This window comes from Micromesistius poutassou (genome assembly GCF_964030765.1).
Source record: "Micromesistius poutassou genome assembly, chromosome: 17".
NCBI classification, from domain to species: domain Eukaryota; kingdom Metazoa; phylum Chordata; class Actinopteri; order Gadiformes; family Gadidae; genus Micromesistius; species Micromesistius poutassou.
Window position 1 is genome coordinate 8,392,986 of NC_140287.1, and position 12,500 is coordinate 8,405,485.

Here is a 12,500-nt window from a genome sequence, read left to right on the forward strand (position 1 = left end):
AACAAGTTGCCTATTTTGCAAAAAAACATCTGTGCCAAATAAAGTGCGTGCGCAAAATCGGTGCAAAGTCATGCTCGCTGTAGCGTCCCGTCCTCTAGTGGCCGTGAAAAGACATTACAACATTCATATTTGTTATCTGATGTCCCTCTCTAATAGTGGGACTCATGTTTGCCTATCATTTGTGGGTAACTTTGCGTGATATAGGCTATAGTTTGGATTAAATGATTATCTTTATCTTTAAAATAATATATATTTTTCTGCACACAGACTTCAAGGCGATAGAAAGAAACGAGGAAGAGGGTGTTGGTGGTGGTGGTGCTGGTGGTGGTGGGGGGGCTGTCAAAGCGGACACAGCTGACACGGGTCGCCGTCTAGACAGAGAACGAAGCCCTTCCTTGCATTGTTTGTTGGCGCTGAGAAGTGGAAGAAAAACAGGAAAAAGACTTGTGATGGCGCAGATTTAAAACAACAACAACACTGAGCCTGAACTAGAATGTGGTTTACACACTTAGTTTATATAGACCCCCCGGGGAACATGAGATGATTGGCAAATATATACATTCAAGCTTGTTTCATTGAAAACATAAGTACATGTACATGTACAGAATATAGAGTAGACGCTTTCAAAGAGAGATACCTTATTTATGAGTACGATGAGGTACAATGAGGCTCAAATTATAAAGTAGCCTACTGTAAAGCGACAGGGGAGGGGCGGGGAGGGTTCAAATCTTCGCTCGCTTAGGTTTGAAACGCCGTGTGCACTGACCATGCACTACCACCAGGTGGCAGCCCTGCACTTCCTCTCAAACTGATCCAGCCGATCGGAGCCCAGGTGCATTCTTATAACAACACCATTGTCTTCTGCTTTCTCTCCCTGCCATCTATTCCCCTCTCTCCGCTCCCCTTTCAGCTTGCTTTCTCTGGCCGTAAACGACACACACTCACACCATCTCTGATGAGTGGTGTTGAGGATAAATGACTGCCTTTTATCGATTCACAGACAAACGTCCCTGGCGCCAGAATTCTCGCTCTCCTTTTTTGGACCCGTAGCCTGTTTAGCGAAAACATCCATCGGACTGCATGCACGCACACGCCGGTCCGCAGTTATGATGTCAACTTTCTCACTTCACCTTCTAAGAGGTCGGAGAACCAAGCGCATTTCTCGCATTCCCCGTCCTGACGCTCATCCGTCCTCGGCCGGGACCCGGGCCAAATGTGCGGGCCCCAGACATAACATTAAGCAGTGATCATTTTCCCCCTCGCCAAGGTAGTCGTTTCACCTCAGTGTTTTGACTTAGTGGCACTGTAATTATGTCAGAGTTTACAGCCCAAACACAGGCTGTGACATTCCAGCACCAGGTGGAGGTCTATCTGTAAACCTGGGACCGTCACCTGGGGGGAATCTCCCCCACCCTCCCTCCCTCCACAAGGCCGAAGAACACACACACACACACACACACTCTCTCTCTCTCTCTCTCTCTCTCTCTCTCTCTCTCTCTCTCTCTCTCTCTCTCTCCTCTCTCTCTCTCTCTCTCTCTCTCTCTCTCAAGTCAGGACACTGCTACATACGTATATGCAAATAACTTAATAATAACTTCATAGCTTTCACTGGACTTGTATTTGCATATACGTATGTACCAGTGTCCTAACTTGAGATTGTGTGTGTGTGTGTGTGTGGGGGGGGGGGGGCATCTTGGCTCCTATCTCTAGCTCCTCCATCGCAGGCACAGCACGAGAGGCCTACAGCAGAGTGTACCCCTCAGACAGGAGAGTGTACCCCTAAGCCAGGAGAGTGTACCCCTCAGACAGGAAAGTGTACCCCTCAACCAGGAGAGTGTACCCCTCGACCACCCAACACCATGGGGATGACAAGGGGGGACAAGGAGAACATCTGGACAGAGACTAGGAGGACGCGACGTCAGACAGAAGCTGGTCCAGTACTGGGAGCAGGAGGGAGCGTGGTGAGTAAGGATATGAGTAAGGCTCAAAACCCTTTAGAAATTTGTGAGAACTCAATGCCCATTCAGAAAACAATGCAGAGTATGCCACAAGCATCAATGGAAAAGGATGATTCATGCAAGAAACTTTTGATTCTCGTTTGTTCCTCTTCACTTTATCAAAATTGTAACAGGATGCTATTTGAACATTTGAACACACACACACACCTCAACACACACACACACACACACACACACACACACACACACAAAGAAAGAGAGCCACAAAGCCACCTTAAGTCAAGCAACGTGTGACAAAGCAGGCCATCTAGGTTGCTGCCTAGCCCTCTACTGTGGTCCTGTAAGTCTACACCATTCACAGCAGCAGCAGCAGCAGCAACCAGTCAATGTTCTCAGTGACCGTGTGTCTGCCAGATGACAGGGGGACGTGGGGGGGGGGGCGGGGGGGGGCGGGGGGATTACACCGGGCATGTGGGACTGCATCAAGACACAGAGGTTCTTTAATGTTTCCAATCCACTGTGGAATTTGCCATCAACACGTAGATCTACAGATTAAGGTCCACTCTTCGTTTCTCATTGGACAGAGCATGACGGGAGCAGGCAAAGTGGCGGTCATGGGCTGTAGCCCATGGCTGATCTACCCCCCTCAAGGTCACACAGGACCCGTGGCCCCTCTTTGGTTGGGGGGGGGGTGGTAGGGGGCTGGGGGGGGGGGAGGCCAGGACTTTGGTCTTCACACCATTCCTTCTCGCTGGATGGTCTGACTCATAGGCATTGAATACCCCTATGTGTCATCCCCTTGCAGCCTGTTCTCACTGATCTACCATGTAAGGGGTGTGGAGCCCGGAGGATAATGCATCACCTCCTACACAGTCGACAGTCGCCAGTGTCACCAGCGCATTGGATTGCATCTGAACCCTGAACGCGGCTCTTTAGTTCCGGACGGGGGGGTTTTTATTCCAAAGGTGTCCTGTCACCTTACATCACTCTGTCTGATTATTATCAGTCTACGTTTGAACATGAAGAAGTGATCCGGTGTGCTGTAATGCTATTTAATGACATACGGTATCAGAACTGTGTAAAGCCAAAGTAATATAATAGATTGTGATGTTTGCGCAAAACCACTTGTAGATTAGTCCTCAGCCAAGGGACTTCATGGACCGGACCCTGGCCTGAAGCGATATTTCAGAGGTCAGAAACGTGCGCCAAAGTTCCTTTGGGCTTTCCGTTTAAATAAAACAGGATAAGTGATGCATGTTAGCTCATGAAAAAGAGGGCCTTGTGGGTCAAGGTGCACATGTCAGTAGATGACCAGGGGCCGCCCTTCAAGTGTTGGTCCTGGGCCAATGTAATGAAGTCACAAAGCAGGAGACATTCTCCACGGCTTAGCGTTGACCAGCCCACTGTTCTCTCCCCGTGGGGTTTTTACAGGCGTGGTCTCCCCGTGGCTGGTATCTCCACTAGCTGTTCTATCCCATCTCCTGGGCGTTCAGCAGGTCAACGGGAACAAGACCGCAGGAGAACCACCAGGAGTGTCAGAACAGATTACTATTGACGCTGCGAGCAAAACAGTGCTTAACCCCAGGAGCGACCTCCCAGGCACCAGGACAAACATCCAGGCACGGAGAGCAGGAGGGGGGAAGGCTGAAGGGAAACATTAAGGGGAAAGATTGGAAAACCAAAACAAGGGTAATAAGACAATTAGAGGGACGCCAGACGAGAGAGAGGCGTGCTGAGAAACGGCACTTCAGCGCCCCTTAAATCTGGACGTCGCTAGATGTTTCCGCTGCTCGAAGCTCAAAGTGAGCGGGAGAGGCCAACAAAGGGCTGCTGCTAAGGAAGAACCGAAAGCGCTCGTCAGACCCTCTCAACGGCAATTGTGGAAACGGAAAGTAATCATCCCTGAACATTATTACCTCAGTATGGCATACAGCTGTCTGATTACAGACAGAATTAGGCTTTGTTCCGCGGGACCCATCCATCTTCCAAGCACATTTTTTCCTTTTTTTTTTTTTGCTTTGTTTGTCCACATCAGCTCCCCGTATATCTGTCATGGAGCGGCCATGAGTACGGCAGCCAGATGATCTCACATAGTCTTGTGTGTTTGAAGCAGGCCATTCATCAGCACGCAATGCTGTTTATCCCCGGCACCGAGAGCTCCATATTTCCACCATTCTCCTGACACGTGAATGGCTGGAAAACTCTTTCAACTGTCACTACGTATTGCCATCACACACACGCCACCCCACCCCCCCCCCCCCCCCTGTCCTCTCCCCAAACCGTCCCTGATGCCCGTCACCCATAGTCTGGGTTTTATCCATAGTTAAACCCGCTGCCCTCTTCTTACAGATAGGCAGAGTGATAGCCGATTGGGCGAATTGTCCTTGGTGTTTGATGACCGAGTGAGGAGAAGTGAATGCGGAGGGGGGTGGTGGTGGGCAGGGGGGGGGGGTGGTGACTGTGTTGACTTGTAATCGGGACAGCCACACGCCGGCCACTCCACCAGCACTCAACACACTGACTACTCTTCCATGTTAGACTTCGCACGCACACACGCCCCCACCTACCGCCCCTCACCGTGCACCCTCACCACAAAGCTATGTCAGTGGCTGGCGGTTAGTCATCGCATGCGTCACCGACACGTCCAAATAACTTCCGCGGCCCATGGTCCGCCTCCATCCATCATGCCCACCCATCCAACCAATCAGCAGACACCTACAGAGACAACTCCGTCACCGGCAGCAAGGGAGCGGAGCGGGCACGTCCCCTAACACTACTGCAGAGGCGGTGGAACAGCGCACACACACACACACACACATGCACGCACATGCACACACAAACACACACACACACACACACACACACAATGCTTTTCTCTTTCCATACATGCCACCATCAGCAGGCATCAGAGCTCTGCAGAAGATCCCGTCACACCAGGAGGTCTCGTTTGGGTTCCCAACCGACGAGGGACGGTGGTGCCTCAGTACGCGTGGAATGACCTCAGCTAAGGACACACGTGAACGTCTGCAAACTGAACGGTTGCCGTTTGAATTTTTTTTCCCAAACACAGATCCGTGACTCAGGCTGGCCGTTCTGGGCAGCCAGGCAAACACTGCAGCTATTCACGGTCCGCACACATTGGGCCTGGCCCCACCCTTTCACTGCGATGTTCGCGCACGGTTGGAGTCACCGGCAGACGGCGGGGGCCGACGCCCACATGGCCATCGCCCTTGCGTTCAGCCCGAGTTTTTTTTTTTCTCTCGAAACGATAAAAAACAAAGCGTGCTTGTTAAGTTTGCTGTGCTCTAATTTGGCGCGCACTTCCACCTCAACACAACAAATCAAGGGTTGAAGGCACTTTCACTGTGGTCCCACAGGCCTGGCTTATCAAGGGGGAGGGTCCCCCCAATAAACCATAGTCACGCAGCATTTAACTCTATAAATGGGGGTCCTAAACGAGGGGTGTGCTCTGAGCCAAGTTTGGACCCGCTCCAAAAGTGAACCAGCTCGTTAATGATTTGCTACGAGTACAAAATCCCCCTCAAGTCTTCCAAACAGAAAAGATTTACCGTAGACGATTTGCTCTGGGCAACCACAGATGGCCATCGCTCCTGTGACTGTCCTGGCCTGCTTTCTGATCGCACAGAGAGACTGCGAGAGAATTGGGATCCAGCTTACTACAGTGTCCATTACCAATGCCGAAGCAGAACCCGCCCCCCCCCTGATACGATGGAGAGAGAGGGGTCTGGTGTGTGTCGCCAGTTGGCCCCGGTTGAAAGCCCCATCGCCCGGGCAAAAAGGGTCAACGCGGCTTGGCCCTTGGATCTTCCCATTAGGTCTATGGGTTTATGGAAACCCAGCTCTCCTGAAAGGCCCAGGTCTGATCTGTCGTCGGCCAGCCGCGGGTGTCTGGCCGGCGGTCAGTGGGTCGGCCTGTTGGCCGAGAGGCTTCAAGAGCGTTGGAGCTAAGCAGGGTAGGGGTAGCGGGGGGGTTCGACGGAGGGGCGTGTGGAGGGAGGACAAGAGCCGAGCTGTGTTGCAAGCCTTATGCACGCAGGGGGATCGGTTTCCTGGATGTTGTGTTTGTGTTGGAACCACTGGCTCCATGCAGATGTTGGACATGAAGGAGGCGCTGTTGTGTGTGTGTGTGTGTGTGTTTGTGTGTGTATGTGCGTGTGTTTGTGGGCCTGCGTGTGTAATGCGTGGGTGTGTGATGTTGACATCACAACATAAGAACACCTTTACGTCTTCATTTCATCACAGAGCTGATGCGTGATTCTGCCTCATGAAATTGCCATGGCAACACTGTTGAAACAAGATGGCCATCTTACGCCATACCCCCGTTGTTCATAGGAGCACGTTCGCGTGACAAGACAAAACAAGACAAAAAAAAAAGAAAGGGGAGAAAAACAACACTCTTTCCTCCCTTTGACCTTGCGGTCTTCCGTGGAGCGCGCTCTTATTGTGAAGCTCCGACAGAAAGGACATTCCACTGGGACTCACCTCAGGTTCCCATGCTGCCCAACGTGGGGGACCTTTGTCAACCGCTTGTTGACATTGGTAGTCACTGGACGTCCTCCGTCGCTGGTGGATCCACATCACTGTCACCTCCTCCAGCTGTGCCCACAATATGGCCCCCCACAGACGGGCCGCACCACACACAGGCAGACCCACCATGTGTTCACCATCAATCTGCCAGTGTGGGAACACACACACACTGTTTCAGCAAACACTGGGCTAACCTTTTGCCTCCATTCGTGTCACCTTTTACTCCTACGGAAACAAACAAACACACATGCGTGCATCCTGTGCGTGCGTGAATGCGTGCGTGCATGTGTGCGTGCGTGCGTGTATACATACGTGCATACATACATACACACATACATACACTCACACAAAAATGTGCCACACGCACACAGACACACACACACACACACACGGGCATCTTTGTCCATCTCCATGTCCATGCATACACACACACATTTGCGGACACAATCGTGCATGCACACACACACACACACACACACACACACACACACACACACACACACACACACACACACACACACACACACACACACACACACAATATATATATTCAACTTGTTAAACGACATGATAGCTGTGTTTGATTAGGAGGCTTTGACAGATACAATGCTTGTATTGTTGAAAAATTAATTGAGACAATCTCCCAGCTGATAACAAGTCATGTTCTGCAAATGTACCCTGACACAATGATTTGTTGCTGTGGACTTAAGATATGCTATGGTGCTCAGAGAGCAGTAGACTTTTTGTTAATATCCAATAGTGTTTTTTAAATGTATTTAATTGTCAATCAACTGGATTTAGTTGTAACTGTATATAAAATATATATACGAAATATACGTATATCCATGAAACCATGTAACTCATGTAGGTCTACGGTAAAAACAAAAACAAAACACAACTTAATAAATATATAAAACCCTCGGTTAATGTTAGGCGTTTATTGCACAACAAAAAGGGTTTGTCGAGCTGGGATAAATCAGCTGAAACCCCTCCCTCCGTTCGGCACTTGTTACTGGTCAGCGCGCCTGTCCGTCAATGGGAGGGGGTACAGCTCATTTCTATATGCCTGGATGTCAATTTAGCGCTCACACTGCTCTCCTCTGAATGGTGCGTAACTTGCGCGCTACGCTCCCAGTCAAGACCAATAGGAAGTTCTGTAGGCTATCACGAGTGGAATATACATGTATTGGAACAGGGGAAACCCACTGGAAGCGCGTCTACAGTAGGGCTACCTGCTCACGATATTGGATAACAAAAAGCACCATTTCGCCGGCGACTCGAGAGCTTAATGCTGATATCTGCTTTTATTTTTTAGTGAGGGGGTTGGTTTCTAAGTGAACCCGAACATTTTTTCTTTTTTTTTACGAAAAACAATTAGGCCACTCTACAAAAACTTTTTAATATATTTTTTCCCTCGTCAAGAACTTGGGGACTAACTTCCATCCACCAGACACTGGGAGATTTCATGTGGCTGGCCGTTTGACAGAAGCACGCATTGCTTGGTAAACCATCGCGGACCTCCTCCACTTCACCACGATGTCCGGCCAGGTCCTCGTCGCGTTGTTGAACGTCTTAATTCTAGCGCGTACTCTCATGGCGCACGATTGCACACCATGTGAACTCCGAACGTGTCCCGTACAACACCCGCATGGCTGCGAGAGCGGCCGGACCTTAGCCCGGGACCCGTGTGGATGCTGTGACCAGTGTACTCGGCTGGAGTGGGAGCCGTGCGGTGGCCAGGACTGGGTACTGGGCTACTGCGCGCTGGGGCTCACTTGCGCCTCTTTCAACAGAACTGGAGCTGCGTTGCTTCCTGAGATCGGAGTTTGTAAAGGTGTGTTGCTCGTCTTGGAGATCAGTTGCTTGGTGAATTGATTTGTTGGATGTGTGTGATCTTAAATAATGTACATGGGGAGATGCGTTTAAACGCGTGATTCAATGTAAATCAAGTCTTTACATCCGTATGTTATAGTGATAACTGTCCCGCCTGCCGTCGTAGGTCGATCAGCCTTCTCCATCACTATCCACGTTTCAGTCAAGCCGTGGTTTCATTGAGCGCCAGTGGTTTCCTGATCTTCTCCCACAGGTTGGATAGGTTGGCTGCCAAGCGAGGCGGAGGTCATGTTCCACGGTTCTTTAGCGTCGTTGAAGCTTTGTTTACATTTATAAACAATAACAGCAGAAGAGATCCGAGTGCTGTCGGAATGTCCGCTTTAGTAGGGATCAGTTCTGATGGAGTTAAATGGGAAAAATCTGAATTACAACCAATGAAAAGGATTATTTTGTTTTGGGTGATCAACAATATAATAGTGCCTATATAGATAATCCATCACCACTGGTTATAAATAGCTTTTTGGCTTGGATAAAAGCCCCTAGTGTCAAAGATCCAGAGCATGGCTCTCGGTTGAGTAAGTCTGACCACACGATTGCAAAATGTCCCCCCCACAAGTTTATTGGAAATCATATGCCTTGTAAAAATATGCTGATGCAATCCAAGCCCCCGCAGCAGATCATACCTCAGATCTGCTCCTAAACGTGCGCTCATATCGCTCGCTCATATCTCTCGCTCTTAAAGAAAGCGCTCCAGTGTTGCCTTTCAGCTGGAACAAAGGTGAAGAGAAAAAGGTGTCAGATTCTCACTAAGTGCACAAAGTTGCCGTTGTCTCCCCCTTGGGGACAAGCAGGCCTGCGGTGGTCTCCCCTAGCCCCCCCCCCCCCCCCCCCAGCACAGCAACGACCAGGGGGAGACCAGCTTAGGAACTCGCACACGCAGCCCCTCCACCTGCGCTGTCTCCAGGCCTTCCACGGAGATTGAAAGGGACTGAGAGCAGGACCAAGCCAGAGCGTACACAGCCCCCTACAGGCCATCTCAACCCCCACCCCCAGCCCACTGTGGGGTGGTCTGAGCCAGGACCGTCTTGGTGGTGGTGGTAGTGGTGGTGATGGTGGTGGTGGTGGTGGGTGGGAGCTCCACTAGGGCTTAGGCAGCACTGGGCCATCCCAGGAGACTGTGCTGCTGATTGGGTCTGCATTTCTGCATTTGCAGGCTGCTGGTGGTGGTGGGGGTCTCTGTATGTGTGTGTGTGTGTGTGTGGGGGGGGGGGGTCCAATCGCCCAGTAGCCCCTTCTGCAAATGAACAGCTTTTGGAATGGGTGGTGGAGTTAATGGCTTCTCTGATTGAGGTGTGCCTCTGTTCCTGCAGCTCCTTGAAGCCTTGGATCATACCATTGACCCATAGCAGACCCACACACACACACACACACACACACACACACACACACACACACACATTCATACATTCATTGCACAGTCACACACACCGACACGTGCGGCCTCCCTACGGGTCCTAGGTGGGGGTAAGTCAACACCTCCCAGTGTGTGTTCAGGGGGCCGCGGTCAGCAGGCTGCCGGGTAGCTGAGGAGGGGGTTGAGAGGGGGGGAGGCTGATCCCAGATTTCCCTCCTCGAGCCGGGCGAGGGTCTTAAAGTGATTAGGCTCGCAATCAGGAGTTGGGGGTAAATGTTTCCGCTCCAGGGTCGCTGCTTTTCTGCTCGCGGCCCGGTGTTATGGGTGGTCAGCGTCACTGACCAGAGAGTTACCGCGGCCGGGGGGGGTTGTAACACGTGGTCGTAACACGCAGTCGTAATGCGCGGGCGCAACACGCAGTCGTAACACGCGGGCACAACGCAGGCGACGCGCTTTCCCAGTCTGTTTATCCGCTTTTCTGTTCCTCTGGTGGCTCTCTGGCTGTGGTGGCGATAGATCACCGGTCCTTTGGCTATAATAAACAGCCCACTGGAATGTCTATCCTGTTTGCAAACATTCCCCCCGCAGTCAAGGAAATACTGTAGTGCCCTGAACTCTTTTGAAACCTGCAGAAGAACTTGAAGATGATTTTTTTTCCTTTTTTTTTAAGCTCGCAAATCATTTTCTCAAAGACAACTGTTGGATTCCAGCGACCATTAAACAAAGAATGAACCAAAACAATGCATGCCTGAGAACGCACGTCATCCCCTCTTTATATCCAAAACAAGACTTGTGCTTTTTTAAGACCCACATTGCAGCTCAAACACAAATTCCTCTTAAGGACATTCAACGGTTCGTGTTTCGAACGCAGGATGCGTCGTCATCCACAGAGTTCACACACTTCACTTGATGATGTATTGTGACCTTGACTTCCCGAGTGAAAGTGCAAGCATGTTGTTTGCACTTTCCTTATCCTGTTCAAATGTTCCTGTTGTGACTGCCAGCACCTGCTGTCAAGGAAAGTTGTGATTCATTTTATCTACACTACATTCCTGTAGCCTCTTATTATGTCTCTCATAATACTCTGAGGGAAAACACAGCCAGCTAAATGTTCCTTGTTTGTTGTCCTCCTCACTGCTTTGATATTAGTGCTTCCTGCACTAAGGGCTCACACTTAGCATACCGTGGTACACACACACACACACACACACACACACACACACACACACACACACACACACACCGTCCATCCTAGCAGGAGGGTTGGAACGGACAGACTGACCGCCACAACACTCCTTCACATGCCAGCCGCGGCCCCCTGCTCCTTTCCGTATTATCTAACGTTTCAAAGTCGTCACTCTTTCATCCTGCTGTTGGATGCCAAGACAAGCCGTATCTGGACCTCGTGGCTGGGCCGCAGGGCCCGGACCTTGGCTGACCGGACCAAACCGGAAGCACAGCCTAGACCAGATTAACTTCGGTCTAGTTGAAGAGATCTAAGAGGCAATATTAGACAGGAGCTGCTTGACACCGAGGTCAAGACAACCATTAGCTAATAACAGACCCCCGTCAGGCCCCTCAAATACAACCTTTCATTTATTATGTCTGCGTTGGCCAGACGTAGTCCTTTCGCATGCTGTCAGCTGTTTTTAGCACCTCGTATATAGAGAGCCACCCCCATGGTCGGCTCAATGAAAATACCATATACCCTTTTAGGCACAGGAAGAGATAAAAAACCTCCCCTTGAAAGTGAGGACCATATTTAGGGGAAAGGAAACCGACGCGACTCACAGGGAAGGGGGAGAGGGAGAGTGAGCGGGTGGATTAGCCGGGGGCTGTTTTGAATGGAGTTCCTGTACCTCCGCGGTCCGTCTGGCAGGCTAAGCTAGCAGCTACCTAGCCTGATGGACGGTGTCATTCGTTGCCCCCCCCTCTTCCTGAGATTTGAAAGATAAGAGTAACAGCACCTGGCGCCTGGTTTTGGTCTACCCTCAGTTCTGTTGTCCAACCATTGGTGGTTAGGGTGGAGGTTTATTCATGGCTGAGGGTTCGGGGAATTTGCCATCACCCAGAGGTTGATGTTGTACTTCAAGTCAACCGAAGAGACCCTCCCCCGAGTCACATTCGTCTTACAACAGAGTCGCGTTTTAGGAATAACTTTTTCCACTTGTGTAGTCATTGATTCACTTCAGTTTGGGTAATCAATTGCATATGGAAAGCATATCTTCTTCACCCCCACAAAGCCATATCTGTCTTGAGTTATTATAGTTCAACATGTGTTCCTCGTAGTTATTAGCAGAGGTTTGCTTATTCAAACCACATCACGATCATTCCTTCAATTCCCGACAGATAAACGAGGGGGATTCTCGTCTGGGTTCACTTTCCCCTGGCTTCTTATTGACGTTTTCTTTGTACAAACCATTCTTTCCATGAGTCACACATCTCAAAAAGGCCCGTGTTTCCGGCTGCTCCGTAGCTGTTGTAAGAGGAAAGCCAGAGTATTATGATAAGCTGAGATCACGCCTCCACATTGTTGATTGAGGAACAGAAGCCAAGCCCTTGGTAACGGGTTATTCTGTGTTACGGGGTCTTTGTGTACGTATGCGTCGATGTGTGTGTGTGTGTGTGTTCCATTGTTTACTCTGCCGTCTGCAGGCATGCAGTTGGCCACCTTTAGACTCTCTGGGGGACCACAGAGGAGGGTGACTTGGAGGTGGGTGGGAGAGATGGAGAGGTGGCACGGAGGA

General features: G+C 50.4%; 1 protein-coding gene across 2 annotated transcripts in view; it reads left to right on the forward strand.

The window, feature by feature from the left end:
- Window positions 1–7,628: 7,628 nt before the first annotated feature.
- Window positions 7,629–12,500, forward strand: part of LOC311361990 (cysteine-rich motor neuron 1 protein) — a 38,181-nt gene continuing 33,309 nt past the window's right edge. For both annotated transcript variants that reach the window (XM_084481784.1, XM_084481785.1), the window contains exon 1: window positions 7,629–8,340. In XM_084481784.1, coding sequence (XP_084337910.1) covers window positions 8,043–8,340 — 298 coding nt within the window. In that variant the 5' untranslated portion in view covers window positions 7,629–8,042. The remainder of the gene's footprint in view (window positions 8,341–12,500) is intronic.